Source organism: Marmota monax, unplaced genomic scaffold (assembly GCF_021218885.2).
Source record: "Marmota monax isolate L192 unplaced genomic scaffold, Marmota_monax_Labrador192_F-V1.1 WCK01_AAM20220418_F8-fsc00011, whole genome shotgun sequence".
Classification (NCBI taxonomy): Eukaryota; Metazoa; Chordata; class Mammalia; order Rodentia; family Sciuridae; genus Marmota; species Marmota monax.
This window is the reverse complement of record NW_026693082.1, coordinates 3120447-3138135: the sequence shown is the minus strand read 5'-3', so window position 1 is coordinate 3138135 and position 17689 is coordinate 3120447. Positions and strand designations below refer to the sequence as shown.

Here is a 17689-nt window from a genome sequence, read left to right as displayed (position 1 = left end):
AGAAACCTAACCAAACAAGGGATTTGCAAAACAGTTTCAAACAGAGTAGAGCCGACTCCATTTCCCATGACAATCAGCTTGTTTACCACCCCAAGGTACACTCGAACCGCTGTGGACACGCTGATTTGCATGCCAATACCCAGAATGCTTTTCTAGCCCTACTGCGCTGGGACCCTGCCCGTGAGCTGAAAGGTTTATTTACACATACAATACGTGACAACTTCATTTTCTGAAGCATCTTTCATACAAACCGTATCCCCCAAATGCCTTAAGTTGGTGAAAGAATTTCAAAATCCCTTTACAGTTTAAACCCTTGTTTCTGGGCTGGAGTTGAGATGACTTATGCAGGCGCAAATTAACATTTTAATTAAAAGATACTTGAGGGAGATGGGACTTTGGTTATTCAGCCAAGTGTCCTATTCTGCTGGGTATATGGCCCCGAGGTTATGAAGGGCGATTACATAGTCACAGATCTATTAGTGGTCATTAAAGCGATGCAGAGAGCTCCCTGAACCTGAACAAACCTCAGCAGAGGGGCCTTATCAGGGCCATCTCCTCACAGGTAGAATTCCCTGGCACCGGTGGCCTGTTAAATGACATTAATACAGGCACACTGGAGCTAGGCGTGTGTCTCAGCGGTACCTGAGGCCCAGGGTTCCATCCGCAGCACTGTAAAAATAACTAAATAGATAAATAAACAAACAAAATATATAGGGGCCTTGGGCATAATGAACAAGCCGTAGAAACACATACCTATCTGTAATTTTCCAATTTTAGGAGTGTCATGACAACAACAGCAACAAGGAGGTGAATTGATAATACCGCAATTGTTCAGGAACACGTGTCCTGGATTATGGTTGCTCTTCAATATTGGAAAGGATGATTTTTCCTGCCTTTTTGTACGCAGAGCAAACCTACCTTTAGGTGAGCCATTTTTACAGCTTTAAGAAAGAAATAGACGTATTTTGTGTTAAACACAACTTTTTAAGTGGTTTGGTGTTTTATTTTTTAAATTATTTTTGCAGCCACTAAGCTTGGGTTTTGGGGTTGGGGGGTGGGCATGATGTCTGGGGCTTCCTGATTTCGTGAAATGAAATGGGTACCCAGATTGTTACCCAAAATGAACAACAAATTAATAGCCTTGTAGAGATGGCTCATCGGGAGAAGCCACATTTTGAACAATTTAGGAACATGGGTCCTTGAGTGAGAATCCCGGGGCAGTATGACTTCTGAGAGCCACTTAACCTCTCTGGCTTCAATTTCTTCATCTATGCAGTAGGAGTTACAATCATTCCTGCCTCAGGGTTAGGATAAGGATCAAGAGGAATAATGCCTGTTTGGTAGGGCCAGCTGCTACTATCATTAATACATTACAACAGGGCCGGTGTGGTGGCATATGCCGTAGTCCCAGTGACTAGGGGAGGCTGAGGCAGGAGGATCACAGGTTGGAGGTCAGCCTCAGCAATTTAGCCAGGTCCTCAACAACTTAGTGAGACCCTTCTCAAAAGAAAAAATAAGAAGGGGGTGGGTATGTAGCTCAGTGGTAAAGTGCTCTGGGTTCAATTTCCAGTGCAAAAAGAAAAAAAAAAAATTTACAACAGCCCATCTTAAGCTATTTAGTCTTGAAATCCTTTTATAACCTTAAAAAGCATTGAGGACTCCAAAGAGTTTTTATCTATGTGGGCCATCTCTGTTAAAATTTACTGCATTAAAATTAAAACACAAAATTTAGAAATATTTAATAATTTATTTTAAGAAAGTGCTAATAAGCCTCTTTGAACATAAATTAACATTTATTATTTATAAAAATAAATACAATTTCAAAAATTTAGTGAGAAAAACACTATTGCTTTATGTTTTTTGCAAATCTCTTTAATGTTGGGTTAATGGAAGACAATGAATTCTCCAATCTCTTTCTATAGTCAATATTTGGTGATGTGTTGTCTTTCTTCAATGAGAAGAAGGAAATTGACTTCATATAGATGAGATAGATGAGTAGTTTATAAAGTAGAAGAGAGCTTAGCATGTATGAGGCCTTGGGTTCAATCTCCAGCACCTCAAAAAGTGGAGGGTAGTGGATGGGAAGAGGTATTTAAATAGTCTTCTCATGTAATTGTGGGTATTTTTCTTGGTACTACATTAAAACATGAAATCCTTACATTTTAGTTATAATGTGGAATCTGGAATCATATCAGTAAAACTTTCCTGCCCTGATACCTGAAAATGTGCTGATCCACTTCGTAGTTTGAATAGATCTTATACTTGTGCGTAATTTTGTAACAACATATTGGCTTGCTGAGTTGATGATAATCATTGACATGCTAGCATTTTTCATCATATTTTTTAACAATTTAGATTTGTTAATGTCTCTGCTGATCTCATCAAAAAGTCTTCAAGCCCTGAGAAATTGTCAAGTTCACTGTGATGGATATATGTGTCCCAGCATTCCAATTTTTTATTGAAGTCTCAAATTTTATCATTGACCACAACTACTGTCAATTGTTTTTATTGAAGTAACCGACTCACTTTATTTGTTTTCTAAAAAGTATCTTCCAGATATCCAAGTCTGGATCACCAGTTTGTCTGTCAGCCCTTCACTCACTTCTGTGAGTGGTTTATTCCTGACACAACTGCTGTTGTGCATACTTTGGTTTGCAGCCTCTGAAAACTTGCCATTTCTTCACACATAATGTTAAAAAAGCCACGTCTTCCAAGTCTAGCTTTAACAAAATTATTGCAATCACTTCATCAAGGACATTTTCAGGTACAACCAGAAAATGTTGGGTGTGCAAGGGTCTGGAGAACAGTAACGACTGGTGTAGCTTGTTGCCCCTGCCCTGCTTTTGTCTATTGTGACAGCAGTTTTGCTCCCATCTGCTTCAGCAAATATCAACACAGTGAAAAAAGTGGATGACCTCTTAGTGTGATTGTGGAAATAGCTTTGATCTTCTGAGAGAAGCCTAAGGGCTGGCCCACGGTTCACCATTTGGGAACCACTACATGATACACAAGGTGGTGACTGGTACCCAGCTCCAGTTGTGTTTGCTCAGCATCCCCTTTCCTTCCAGCAACCCTGACCCCTATTTCTGTTCTATTGGAGCCTCCAGTCTTCGTCCCACCAGAGTGCCACACTGCCTATAGCCACGGGCTTGGCATGCAGAGGCTATCTGTGGTTAGAATCATCACATGTGGCAGAGAAACCCTGCTACACTCTGGGGCTCTCCAGGCCACTTGACATTACTGTAGGACTTTGGAGTATGGGAAGAGAGAGATTCTTGCTCTTTTGTTGGGGCTGGGTTCTGCCATCCCCTCTTTTCCCTATCCCTATCTCCACTACTTGTATCCTGCAAAGAGAAAGCCTATCCACAACATGAAAGAATGAAGCCAGCACACAAAAAGAGCAGAGCCAAGGGACAGGGAGAGAGGAAAAAACATCTCGGTATATCGTTTAAGTCCCTGGAGCTTCTGAGGACAGTGCCACTTCTGACCTTAGTTGGTTCTATGAGCCAAAAGACACCCTTAAGCTTAAAGTAGATTGAATTTCTGTTTCTGACACTTGCAAAAAAAGTGTTGTGATTCAAAGAATTATTGAGCTGGGTGAGGTAGCACATGCCTGTAATCCAAACTACACTGGAGGTTGAGGAAGGAGGATTTCAAGTTCAAGATCAGCCTTGACAACTTATCGAGACCCAGTCACAAAATAAGAAATAAAAGGGACTCAATGGTAAAGCACCCTTGGGTTCAATCCCCAGTACTGGGGTAAGGAGCCATCAGGGGGAAGAATTATTGAATATCTCTAGGACATTCTTAACTATGACAGAGTCATCTCAATGAAAAATAAATATAGGGAATATCTCTTCCCTGGGGGTAAGTTGTCCAGAGTGAGCGGCTACATGAATGTGTGTGGAAGGCAGAGGATCACTCAAAGGGGCATGACCTGGGTATGGTGTGGCTTCTCTCACAGATGTGCAAAATGGGAGGGAGTGCCATTCTTGCTGCCCTTCCCCCTGGACATCCAGTCCTCCTCCAAGGAGATGCCAGCTCCTACTCTAGCTATGACTCATGCTGGTCACCACTAAATGATGAATTATGAAACCATCAGCCAAAATTTAAATGCCCAGTGTGTTCACAGGGAATTCCAAGGTGCAGGGGATTCTGTGTGAGTGATACTCTTCACCTGATCAGCACTGATACTCCATTCCACGGACAAAACCAACATACTTATCCCAGGCTTGTTCAGAGTCTGTGCAGGTTCTAAACACTGGTATGTGATGTGGATTACTACATCACTCCCTTCTGGGTTGCAGGCAAAAGAAATGAATTTTGGCTACTTAAGCAGAGAAGGTATTGAAGGGAAGCTCATTGGGTAGTTTCTACAATCAATGCGAAACCTGGGAAAATGGCCTGGAAACTAAGCAGGAAGGTGGGGTGGATATAAGCCAAGGTGGGCAGTACTGCTAGAGGCTACCTCTGGAGTGTTTACCTGGAAATGACTTCTACCTCGGCTAATGTCATTTGCCATCATGTAAAGGCTTTCATGGCCAAGTAAACAATCACTAAGAGGCATGCACCTTTGTGTTACTCTCCTTTCAACCCAGACTTCTGAAGTAAATGTCCCATTAGCTGAATCCAGGTCCTATACCCATGCCTGAGTTGCCACATGGAGTGGGCAGTACATATTTAGCTTCTGTTCGTTTTATTGGTAGGAGACTGGTCCTGCTCATGGAGAACTCCCACATGGAACAGTGTCACTTTGGGGAATGCTTGCTCTTTTCCAGAACTAATCATAATTTAGACTTGACAAAAGAAAATCTAGATATGATGATGACCAGAAGCAGGAAATGGATGCTAGGCAGAAAACAAAACAAATGTCTATGCAGCCCCGACTTTACAGAAAGAAAAAGTGAGATCCAGGAAGACCACATGATTTCTTCAAAGTCATAGAACTTATTACTGGCCTACAGGAGTCAAGACATCAGATTCTTGGCTGCCAGCCCAATACTCTTTCCTCCATAATCTTATTACATTGCTACATTAACATGCAGGTATCCAAAGAGCTCTCCCCTACCTATAAACTTGTATTAGTCAGTTAGGGCTGCTATAACAAAGTACCACACTAACCAACAGACATTTATTGTCTCACAGTTCTGGAGGCTGGAAGTCCAAGATCAAGGTGTCAGTAGTGTGGATTTTTTTTTTTTTTTTTTTTTTTTTGAGACAGTGTCTGGCCTTGATCTTGTTATCCACACACTCCAGTCTCTTGATTAGATGTAAATATAGGTGTGCACCACCACACTCTGTAGTGTTGTTTCCTTTTAAGGTTTTCTCTTTTGCCTTCTCCCTGTGTCTTCAAATGGGAAGACTGTGTGTGTAACTGTGTCCTCATTTTCTGTGTGTGACCGTGTTCTCATTTTCTCTTATAAAGACCCCCAGGTAGGGGCTGAGGTAGAGCGCTCACCTGCCATGTGTGGGGCACTGGGTTAAATTCTTAACACCACATAAAAATAAAATAAAGGTATTGTGTCCACCTACAACTAAAAAATAGATATTAAAAAAAGACCCCACTTATATTGGATATGACTACATTTTGCCTTAATGGCTTATAGGTCCTCCCTCCAACTATGGTCTTTTACAGCTCTGAAGTGTATGACTTTAATGTATTAATTCTAAGATGAGCTCAGTCAAGCCATACAGAGCTACTCTAGAAAGACACATTGCTGTGGAATCAAGGACAGATATCTGTTCCTCACTGGCACTGCTCTGAGTACAGTGACGATGGAGGGGCCCCTGCACTGACTTTGTTGACTAGACCAACAGCCTGATTTTAATGGATGAGCAAAGGAAACTCTTCCCTTTGTGGCTTCCCTGAGTGAGGTCTAGTATACTTCAAACTCATGCCCAGTCTGCCAATCTCATGACCATTTGCATCTTGGACCTTGGCCAGGCAGGGCAGGCCTCTTGAAAGCTGCATCTTCCTTACCCACCACTGCCTGAAGTAAATGTTAAACCAAAGGCCTCCAACCTAAGGCAGAAGGCACTCTCCTCTCTTGAGCTGAGAATGTCACTACCAGTAGAAGCCCAGAAACCAGGTCAGGTAGGAAGCGGGGGGGGGGGGGGGGTGGGGGGGGGGGTGGGGGGGGGTGGGGGGGGTGGAACAGGGCCTTGGCTTTCCTTGTTGCTTTAGATGGAGTCTAAAAGCAGGATTCACAATAGATTGAATTCATAGTGACAAGATGGTCACTAACACAGGCTATACAACCTCATCTCCTCCTAGACCCACCAGATTTTCTTTTAAACCTTCATTTTGTTACACACACACACACACACACACACACACCACTGAACATACCTCCATGAGTACAGCAGTTCCTCCTTATCTGAGGTTTCATTTTCTTTGGTTCCAATCCATGTTCAACCATTTCAAAAATATATGGAAGCCAGGCATGGTGGTACACTCCTGTGATCCCAGGACTCAGGAGTCTGGGGCAGGAGATTCCTGATTTCAAAGCCAGCCTCCCCAAACTTAGCAAGGACCTAAGTAATTCAATGAGACCCTGTCTTTAAAGGAAATACAAAAAAGGCTGGGGATGTGGCTCATGATTAAGTACCCCTGGATTCAATCCCCAGTACAGAAAGAAAGAAAGAAAGAAAGAAAGAAAGAAAGAAAGAAAGAAAGAAAAGAAAAGAAAAGAAAAAAATATACATGGGAAATTTCAGAAATAAACAATTCATACATTTTAAGTAACAGAGTACTGCTAAGTTCTGTTTAAACATTGTTATTGTTAACCTCTTTCTGTGCCTAATTTATTTTTTTAATGTGCATGTATATAATTTTTATTTAATATATATTTAAGTTAATTTATTTATTATGAGGAAATGGTCCTGAACTTATGGAGGGTGACAAGATACAGGATCAGAACTTGGCAGGCTGAAAACCCAGGAAAGCCAGTGGTGCAGTTCAAAGGAAGCTGCCTAATTTATAAATTAAACTTTGTCATAGGTACGTATGTATAGAAAAAAAAAACATTGCGTATGTTTGGTACTGTCTGGTTTCAGGCATCCACTGGGGGTCTTAGGATGTATCCCTGTGGTTGACCTGAACTACTGTATTAGGAACTCACCTGTTGTTTACCGCATACAACGTTGGGGAAAAGTGGGTTCATGAGGTTTTTGCTGTTGGTTACTTTGCAGGTGAAGACAGGTTCTGAAGGTGACTGGCAAACTCACCCACTCATCCCCTAAATTCAGGAGTGGGGTAGTTAATTGGCATTGGTTGATGCCAGAGAGATTTCTAGAACTCTCTCTGATCCATTGCCTTTTTCTTGCCCTTGCAACACTTGTCTGCCCCTCATCCCCCAGTCCTCAGGGACTTTTTACTTCTTTGTCTGCCCAGAATCTTTTCTCTTAAAAAGTGAATGACTGTCAGTGCTCATTGGTTACTATTTTCAGGGGTGTTTGTGTTTGAATCAAATATGAAGAACCTTCATCAAAAGGAATTGATTTCTAGCTTTAGACTCTTAGGCATGGGCAAAACAGATAAGGTGTGTAATACGGGAAGAACCATATTGATGGTGGTGGGGGGGAATGATTTGGGGTAATGCTACCTCACGTTCCTGAAATTTTCTAGGCAAAAGATTGGCCTTGTGAGCCAGCTTATGAAAGAGGGAGCCAACTGTTTGCAGGTCATGAGACATGTGGATAGAATATTCTTGGAAAGGCCCTGGTGAGTTTGCAAACACTGGTCAGCCAGCAAGCTTCTGACTGATTCACCTTTTCAATCTGCATGCCTCAGGCTAGTTCCACGTTCTCTCTGCAGCATAAAGCCTCCCTCTAGCTCTGTCCCTCAGAACCCTTTCTCATCACTTTCTCTTTCACCTTCCTGGTCTTATACCACACTGCAATGCATGCCTGGTACCCCCCATATATAAGGTCCAAGGAAAGGATAATTGAAGGAAAGGAAAGAAGGCATGCTCAGAGCTGGGTTGTCAAATCCTAGTCACTCCAGATGTCAGTAGAAATCATCCTGTTCTGAGTGGCCTTACAGCTGGAAGCAATGGAGACACTCTAGGTTGTGGCAACTGGGAGAGGGTGCTACTGGCATTTAATGAGTAGAAGCCAGGGCTGCTGCTCAGCATTCTGCAATGCCCCCCACAGCAGAGCAGCAACCAGCCCAGGATGTCAATAGTGTAGGGTGGAGGAGCTGGTCTAAATGAAGATTGGAAGAGAGACCCCTGCTTAGATTTAAATGATTGCTGGCACCTGAGCAGTGTCTGGGGGCGGGGGTCATTCCTTATTCTCAGATCCACTAACTCCCTCAGTCCCTGAAATATTTCTAATTGTGTCTCTTCTCTAGCCCTTCAGAGGTAGATTCAGGTCTAAGCCTACATGTGACTGGATATTTTTCAGCATTTAGTGAATAATTCAGCACCAACTATGCTCTAAAAAGTAACAATTACAATGCAATAACTAAAATATTAGTGTTTATTGAAACTTGGCAGATATTGTGCTTAGCTTTTTATGTGAATTCTATCCCTTAATATTACACAGTTATTAGCATAATCCCAACCTACAGGTGCAGAAATCGAGGTTTAGGAAGAACCTTTGGTTTAGGTAGGACTCTTGGTTGACCGCAGATCACCTAGCTAGTAAGTAAATGGTGGAAATGCATTGCAAGCCCAGGCATGTGGATTCTGGGTTCCAAATTCCTACCCAACTAAACTTCCCAGGGAAAAGAACTTTATTCCTGAAATAAACTAAGAGGTCTAAATGTAGATATGGTACTTAACAGGAAATTTCATCCTGATGACCCAGTTTGATTCTAATGTCACAATTTACCTTGCAGGCTCCAAACTCCAGCTCAGAACAATGTGGCTTAAAGGCTGAGTTTTTTCACTCCAAATGAGGAGCTCCAGTTGACAAGTATCTCCAGTCTGCAGTCGCACCGTACACTGGCCCCAACCCAGGCATCCAGACTTTTGGCTTTGGCCAGTACCGAGGCCTTCGGACTGATTCCCCCACGAAACCCGTATTATTTGTGCGTTCAGGTCACAAGCATCTGTGTGAGGAGTGTTTGAGTGGAATCACTGCCCTCCAGGAGGCTAAGAGATGCCAAGAACCTTAACTCGCGGGGACTGCTGCACACTTAAAAGCTCTGCTCTCCCAACAGGGCTTGCGAACAACTGGCGCTCGCGAGCCACAAGGAGGCTACGTTTTTCTCCCGTTGCTCGCTAGGGCAGTGCACTGGAAATTGCAGAGCCTGTGTTCCGGGAGCAAGGCGGGAAAATGAAGCTCCAGGTGGAGGAAGCCAAGAGGAAGAAATTTACGCTTCCTGGGAAAAGTGAACCCGTGCGGAACTGGCGCGCCGCGGTCCATCTTTAGCTTCTGCGAGAAGCTGGAAACAGAAGAGACGCCTTTGCAGGGGGACAAACAGAAGGATGCGGGTTGTAGGTGGCAATTAGGGGTGTGTGTGTAGGGTTGAGGGCGGTGTTCCGTCTCTTTACATCCCTCCTAGCTGGGTTTCCCACCTTTCCTGCCCAACTCGGTTTCCTAGCAGGTCTGATACTGCAAGTCTGGTGGAGCGCTGTTGAGAGCCTGTACTAGGTGCAGAAAGACACTCCCTTCGGTGACCACCAGACCTACCTGACTTTAAGGGAGACTTTTGGAACAATTATGAATGAATATATTCCCTTATAGGTTGCTGGCAGCTGCTGCCAGCAATAGGTCATGCTGCCGTCAGCCCCCAAATCTCAGTAGACTAGTGGGTTTCACTAGAATTGAAGGACGAATAACTACACACACCGAAACTTAGGGCAGCGCGCCAGCAGCGCACAGCTCAGAAAGCATCAGAAGCATATAGTAACAAATCACAGGATTCTAATCACACTATACCCTAAGGCATTTGGTCTTCGTTTGGATTGGCATATTGTCCCCTCCTGGAAGGGTGGAAAATTAGCCTGGGGTGAGAATGAGGTTTAGTTTGCTGGAGGTGGGAGAGGGCAGAGAAGCGGGCGGGCGGTTCTCTTTGGTCTGGGGATCCGGGGCACAACCCAGGAGACTTTCTCCAGAAATAACCAAAAATGGGTTCACAAACCCACCCACTTTCTATGGGAACTAGAGAGACCTTTGCAGTCAGCTTGATTTGAAGGGAAAAGCAAAAGGTTTTAGAAATGAGTCCCACAAATGTTGAGCCATCTCAACTGGGGCGTCTTCCCAGCAGAAAGAGACGCGTTTGTTTGCTTTGTCTAGATATAAGGAGTCCGGAGCTCTTCAGGGTATGGTAAGAAAGCGGAGGATTTCTGCCGGGGGTGGGGTGTGGGGAAAAGACCCAGGTCGCAGAACAGTCTTCAGAAAGTGAGAACCTGGATCCGCTGTTTGATTCTCTAAGCTGCAGAAATACCTGCCCTTCCGTGGTTATGCGCTCTGGGGCTTAATCCCTGTACCTCCTTCTCCACGTCCATTCTAGCGCGCAAAAAGCCCCGCATATGTCTCAAAGGAGGATGGGGAGTGGATTCCCAGTCGTAGGGGGCTGTGGGAGATGGGGTGAGAACAAGAGGTCCCAGAGACACAAGGCTCAGTTTCTGCGTAGTCCTTCGAGGGGACTCCCCAGGGTCAGAGTTCTCGGAATTCTCGCCTGCAATGGTCGGGAACAGGGACCCAGCTAACAGAATTTGCTTCAAAACAAAGCAAGGGGGCCTTTCTGAGAGGGAGCGGCACCATACAGAAGACTAGGAATTTGTCTTTTATACTTATCAATCCGCGAGAGCAGCAAAGAACAAATTTCTTGCGCTCGCGGGGGAAAGGATAGGGCTGGAGATGTGGCTGGATCCCGGACTAGAGGCACTGCAGGGGTCGGGATCTCAAGGTGCAGCCTAAGGAGAGTTCCCTCCTCTGTTTCCAGCTCTGTTCTGTGCGCCTGGGCGCGTGCGGGCAGGCCATAAGGGGACACTGGAAAGCTCACCGGCTGGAACGAAAGGCAGGATCTCTGAGGGGCTGTGGGTGCTGGCTGAGTTGTAAAGTAAGAAGCCGGGCTCAGAACACCCTCCCACACACACAACCGCAACCCCAGCAGGGAGGCCCAGACCACTTCAGCGTCTGTCTAGTCCAGAGCAGAGGTCTTGAGGCTCACAGGCGCCGGCATTTCTAAGAAAAAAAAAGTTTATTTAAAATTTTGTACATAAATAAATAAATAAATATCTTCTGGTATTACAGAAACCGTACAATTACACAGCTAGGCCAGGGCGGGGCCGAGACCTGGGTGGAGGGGAAGGGAGGGGTCACCCGAGGCGGAGAGCCGGGGTCTAGGGTTTGGGGGAAATGCAGTGCATGTCGGAAACAAAATGAATCCTTTTCCTCACTAGGGTACCACAGGAGATAACTCTCCGTGGAGAGGAGTTTCGGGGACTCCGGACCTCAAGGCCTAATCAAGGGACAAATGAACTCACTGTTGGAGAAGGCTCCCTGAGGAGGGGAAGGAGAAAGGGCAAAGAAAACAAAAGTTCATAAATTGTGTGTGTGTGTGTGTGTGTGTGTGTGTGTGTTGTGGAGGGGCATGGATAAACAACTGCAGGAAAGAATTGGGAGAGAGAGATTTTTTAAAACGGGAAGCAAAAGGGCATCCGAGGAATGAAAGGCTGAACTTGACAGGGTGAAGAGTGGAGGAAGCGAGGAAGCCTGAGCCAGCCCATAGGGCAGGCGAGGAGGCGCCTACCACCAGCAAGGCGCTGGACAGGGCGGTATGGCGCCGGGGCTGACGCTGTAGGATGAGTCTGGAGTTCGCTTTGGACGCCCTTGGGGACCGGGATACCATCCTCGAGTCTCTGCTAAGTTCTCAGCTCTGCCCAGAGCTGGGGGTCTTGGCAAAGCCATGCCAAATCCGTGAGAGACAGTCGATTGGCAGCGGGTTCCTGGGAACCAGCGTTGCGTCCCAAGACTAGTCTTTCAGGCGCCGGGAGGTCTTGGGGTGGGCGGCCTAGAGGGACGAATGCCTAAGGAGTGACCGTAAGATCCCGGTCGTCCTTCCCAGAGGAGGACGGAGACATGGGCAATTCGTCGTCATCCTCTGAGCACTTGGCTGAGGAGAGCGACGCGCACTTGCAGCCTTGCGGTGCGCCCCCGCCGGCACCCGCAGCCGCACCGCCGGCGCTGCCGCGGTGGTTGCTGCCCTTGCCCTCCTTCTTGTGCTTCACCCGGCGGTTCTGAAACCAGATCTTCACCTGCTTCTCGGACAGATTCAGGTAGGTTGCGATCTCGATGCGGCGAAGGCGGGACAGGTACATATTGGAGGCGAATTCGCGCTCCAGCTCCAGCAGCTGCGTACTGGTGAACGCGGTCCGCATCCTCTTGCTGCTGGGCAGCTGGTTCGAGCTGCTGTCTAGAAGGGGTGGCGATGCAGAGAGGGAAGTGGTCAGACCCCCGCGTTGTGTGCCCAACTCCATGCTGGGTGATGGCTAGATTCCCGACCTTGGACTTTCACACACCCCTTCTCCCCAACTGTATCCGCAGCAGTGTGACCGCGCCTCCTTGCCAACCTGCAGGATCCTGATTCTCCAGGAGTCACTTGGCCCTGGTAGCCCTTTATGGAGCGCCCTGGACCTCAGCCCTCACATACCCCTTTGACGTCCCCTCCAGGACCAGGATCTTTCACCTCCTGCCCCGGTCTTCCCATCAGCCCACCACACTGAGCGCCCCCCTCAGGTCCCTGACAGGACACTCACCACCCCAGGATGCCCAGGGTCCCTCTTTCCCATCCCTCGCTCTCCAGCCTGCCTTGGATAACTCCTGCCCTGTCCCTCTGACCAGCGGCCCCTCTTACCCACGGAGATGCAGTGGAACTGCCGGGGATCCGGCAGCGGGTAGGAAGTCTGGTAGAGCGCGGCTGCTGCTGCAGCGGCGGCCGGACTGTGAGCGACCCCGGGCGACACGGCCGAGTGCTGGCGGCCAAGGGGCGCATGGCAGTACTGAGAGCCGAAGGGCGGGAAGGATGCTTTGAGCAGCGGCAGCGCGGGCGGCCCGGGGGGCCCGTGCAGCTGTGAGGCCGTGACGCAGAGAGGGCATACGCACAGCAGCCCGGCCTTGCGCGCGTGGCAAGCGCCGGGAGAGAGACCGTGCAGCGCGTGCGGCGGGGGAACCGCGTAGGGAAAGAGCGGCGGCGGACTGCCCTCGGGCGCCTTCTTCTCGCCTGCTTCGCGCAGCACCAGAGAGTCCACAAGGAAAGAGCGCGGCATGGCCTCGGCGCGCCGCCGCCCCGCCACCAGCCCTCCCCTTGCGCTCGCCGGACCTCCGGGCTCTCCACGAGCTTCCTCCGGCCGCGGCCGCTTGCAGCTGCCTCCTCTGGGGAGGCTGAAGGCGCAGCCCAGGCCCAGGCTGAAACGGCCGCCTCTGCTGCCGCGGGCGCCGCCCAAAGAGCGCGGGGTGCTGGCCAGCGCTAGTGGTGCTGAAAGGCGCCGGCGGCGCCGCTTAAATAGGACTATTGCCATGTGATGGGCTACGCCAGGAGCGGCCGGGGCCTCTCAATAGGGTTTTTGTGCCTTTTCTCTTGGCATTCACTCTGCACGCTTCCTCATTATTTCACTTGTTAACTAAATGAACTGCATAATGTACTCTATTCTTGTCAACCCCACCCACGCCGTAACAGGCGCCCTCGCCCCCTCCTCTTCCTTTTGCGGGTTTATTTTCTCATTCTCCCGCGATTTAATATTCTTTTCTTTCTCTTTATTCCTTACTCCCCTTTGGCTCTGCAATGGCTATTGGTCCATTTGTCTTATTGATTTTGCACCCCCGCTGCCTCGCTTCCCCAGATCCCCATGGGTGCACACTCGCAGGTCCTCGGCCCCCTCGATCCTAGTCCCCTTCTTTCTGTTATCTCTTCCTGCCCCCCTCCCGCCAGCGTGATGCTTCCACTCAGTTCTCCTAGCTCAACTCTATGCATCCTGCGAGCGTCCTTGCAGCTGCCTTCCGATTTCCACCTGTGGAATCCCTTCTTTTCTCCCTGTGTCGGAAGCAGGAGGACAGGGTTCCTGCGTGGGGGAGGCACTTCTAGGGAGGGAGAGGAACGGCTCGCAATTCCTCATCCATTGCTAGCTCCATCACTGTCCCTCTGTTTCCTCCGAGTTTGTCAAATGGTCCTAACTTTGGTGCTGCCTACAACGCCCAGTCTTTGTTCCGAGGATCCTGGCCAACCAGCCCTTTCTGTCAAACAACAGGGCTATGGAAGTAAACTAAAATAAAATAGGAGAAAGAAAGGGGGGGCACTCGCTGAGAGCCACGGACTGAGATGGGGAGTGGAAGCCTAGATCGCGCACATCGCGATCCCACACCCCCATCAAATGTGACAAGTATGGGCAGTCTCTGCCTGAGCGGATCTTGTGGACGCCCTCTCCATTCGCTCACACTTCAGTAGACCCCCTTGTGCCCTCAAAACCATTGCCTTCCCACAATTCGGAGCGGAGCAAAAGGCAGTTGTTCTTCCAGCTTGGACTGCCTTCGCCCACTCTGACTGAGCTCCCCTCTCCCGAGTCCCAGCTCCTTCCTCCTGCCGTCGCTCTCTTCTTTCTGGTCGCACAATGGTTAAACAACTTGAAAGCCTGGCGGTGTGTACACAGCTTCAGCTTTTAAAATCATCCTCGGGCTCAAAGCTGTTTCTTTCAGGAGCTTTTATCATACAATGGGAAATTAGCAGACATATTTCGAATTTACTTCCTTTGGGCCTTTTCACCAGAAACGTTTACTTTCGATTTTATTAGAACCAAATCGCTGCAGTCACCTGCTCTGAACCTTGAATGGCATTGTGAGAAGCTTTCTGGAGGGGGTAAGATCAGTGCACAGGACTAAGACTGCCCAGACCCAAAGTGCCTGCGTAGGTTTTTTAAATCGTTGATGCCATCTTTACTATTACAACAGCAACAAATTATAACTGATTAAAAAAGCAAACTGAATTTGTTATGGAAGGGGCGGGAAAAACCCCACCTGCTTCAATAAAGGGAGAGGGGCAATGGTAAAAATAACCTGCATGAAGGGCGTGTCATCTAGCGGGAGTAGGGAGGGGTTCAATGTTTCCTTGCTTGCTTGGCATGGGTGCCCCCCCTCCCCATGCCATGGTCTCGGTCCCAAGGTTCCTACAAACCAGCCGGAACGCATCAATGCAGACAAATTCCCGTTCTAATTGCTCTCTGGGAAATTTGGGCCGAGCTGCGCCGCTGAGAGCAAGGCAAGAGCGGGGACCAGGCTCCGAGCCGGGCTCCCCGCTGGGTTGAGGCGGCTTTGAGAGGAGCGGGTGGCAGACCCGGCCTGGGAGTAAATGGGGCAGTCGCTGAGCTCCAGAGCTGGGAGCCCGCGAGGGGACAGTGCGGAGCTCTCCTGGGAGTCACCCCGTGCTCCCGGGGATGAAGGGGTTAAGAGCCCCTGAATGCGAGCAAGGCCAAAGCTACTGGGAAAAAATATGGGGGGGGGGAATAACCAGTTTTCCCCCCTCTCCCTCCAGCCTCTGGACCTTATTGAATGTCATTGAAGAAAGTTTTGAATGCCAGATAAAGAGAGGCGAATTAAAGTGTGTGACAGCGGAGGATAAGCAAACACAAAGAGAACTCTGTCACACTTTGGGGCAAAATCCGTGGGCTTTTTACCAAGTCTCTTCGCTATGATTGAATTAAGTAATAGGAAAACATTTTCTTTCAGTTTAGAGCCATTAGACAAAAACTTCAAAGCGAATAACACTTTTTAATGTGCTGCCCCACAATAGATCGGGTTTTGTGCTGAAATGTTTAAATGGTTTGTTGTGCAACTCGGCGCTGGAGAGAACCGGGCCCAAGCAAAATAGCATCCTTGAGAGTGTTTTCGGCGCCTTGGAACCAAGGCGCACTTAATCCGCCACCTCTAAACCCGGTGGGCTACAGCCGGAAAGGGGGCTCCTTGTTCACCGCCCGGGACAGCCGACCGCGCCCAGGAATGTGCCTGTTTCAGGGAAGTTCTGCATTCGTCCAGGACTGAAGTCCATCTCTGGCTGCAGGCCCAGAGCCCGGGCAGGTGCTGAGATGCACCGGCGGCAGGGAGCTGGGAGCCGCCCTGCGCCCCAACCCTATGGCCTCTGCCCGCCGCCTGGTTTCCGGGGGTCACCGCCTGCGTTCTCTCCCGCAGACGCGCAGCTTTTCTGTTGAAAGCGCCTCCCAGGGCTCGCTTTAGCCGGGTTTGAACTTTACTCACCCGAGCAAACGCCCCCTAGGGCGGGGCGGGGTGGGAGGAGGAGGCGGCGGGATTAGCCTGACAGCCCCAGAGAGGGGCCCCGGGGAGCCTTAGGGCTCGGCCGCCAAAGCTGGTTTTCAAGTGTCCATCAGGGACAGTTCAACATGGAATAATTTCTGTTGTCCCGGGCTTTTCTTCTGCTACACTGTGTCCTTCCTTTTCCTGCTGGTAGAGCGAATACACCACTTTCCTACTGCCATTGTGGATCTAAGAGATTTGAAACACTGTACAAATGGCACAGTGATGATGCTGTCTGTTTCCTTTACATCTTTCTTCAAATGCCATTTTCCTCCTCAGGGAGGCCAACGACCTTATTTAAAATATCATTCTTCTTCCTCCATATTCTGCCTGGTTCCTTGCTTTGTAAGCACCTTCAATGTCTATGTCTTTGGTTTATTTGTTTTTTCCCCACCCGTGAAATACATACTCTGTGAGAGCCAGGTGTGTGTGTGTGTGTGCGTGTGTGTGTGTGTGTGTGTCTGTTGTTCGTTGCTATATCTCAGAAAAGTTCCTGGCACATAGTAGGTGCTCAGTATATGTTGACTGAATGAATAAGTAAATGAGAGAGACCTAACTCAGGAGGTGGAATAGCCAGGAGGACTTCATGGTGTGCCTGCTTAATGAACCCAGGCACTTAGGAGCTGACATGGCGTAACTGATGGGGTGAGACTCTGGAGGTCAAGAGCAGTCTTAATCTCTCCCAGTTCCTCTACACCCCCAGGGGCTGGAACGTCACAGGAGTTCAATGTGATGGCAGGCAGTAAGCCAGTCTGTGGGTCCCCAGCCCCCCAAAGGTGGGTTCTCATAGAGTCAGGATAGTCCTACTGAAGGCAGTTTCAGTATCCCGCTCTGAAGAAGTTGGATGAACCCACTGGTAGCTCAAGGTTAGGGGTTGTCATTAAGGTCTTTTGTGGTATATAAGGGATTGATTGGAAAAAAAAAGAAGAAATTGGCTATATGCCCTGAAATTATCAGTAACCATTTCTACTTGTTCTGGCTGAAGGCAATGGAGTAGGAATTCTTGTTGTCAAGAAAGTAACTGCTCCCCCGACCGCCAGGGATTCAGATAACTTTCCCAGGAGAGAGAAAGCAAGCTGTTTAAATAAGCACAGGAGCAGAAAGTCTGGTGTGCCAGGGAATGCTGAATGGATCTGGGAGCCAAAAGTGGAAGGTGTCCAAGGAAGGGGCAGAGGAGTAGTGGCTACACAAGTGTGCACAGGAGGTGGCAGCGAAGTCATGAAGGACCATGCAAACAGGTTTGGGTTAGAGCCAACATTTGTAAGCAAGAGGGATTATGGAGTCATATCTGATTTTGAGAAGTATCACTGGAGGTTCTATTGGAGTGAGAGGCCAGAGCACAGTCCACAGAGTTGGCCTGGGGAGTAATATTTATTAAATTATTAAATGAACAAAGATAGGGGAAGAAGCAAGGAGAAGATTATATAAGTTCAAG

The 17689-nt window shown here is 48.3% G+C and overlaps 1 protein-coding gene across 1 annotated transcript; it reads right to left on the bottom strand.

Moving 5' to 3' along the window:
• Nucleotides 1-11657: 11657 nt before the first annotated feature.
• Nucleotides 11658-13223, bottom strand: Gsx1 (GS homeobox 1). Its single transcript, XM_046454052.2, has 2 exons — nucleotides 12812-13223; nucleotides 11658-12370 (listed from the first exon to the last, which is right to left on the bottom strand). The coding sequence occupies exons 1-2, from the start codon at nucleotides 13221-13223 to the stop codon at nucleotides 11985-11987; spliced, it is 798 nt and encodes a 265-aa protein (XP_046310008.1). The 3' UTR covers nucleotides 11658-11984.
• Between the last annotated feature and the right edge of the window lie 4466 nt (nucleotides 13224-17689).

What these genes read in the sequence shown, in the direction of transcription:
- Gsx1 (XM_046454052.2), bottom strand. Translation starts at nt 13,223, where the DNA reads ATGCCGCGCTCTTTCCTTGTGGACTCTCTGGTGCTGCGCGAAGCAGGC. An exon ending in GTTCCACTGCATCTCCGTGG is followed by an intron (nt 12,371 to 12,811) that starts GTAAGAGGGGCC and finishes CACCCCTTCTAG; the next exon opens with ACAGCAGCTCGAACCAGCTG.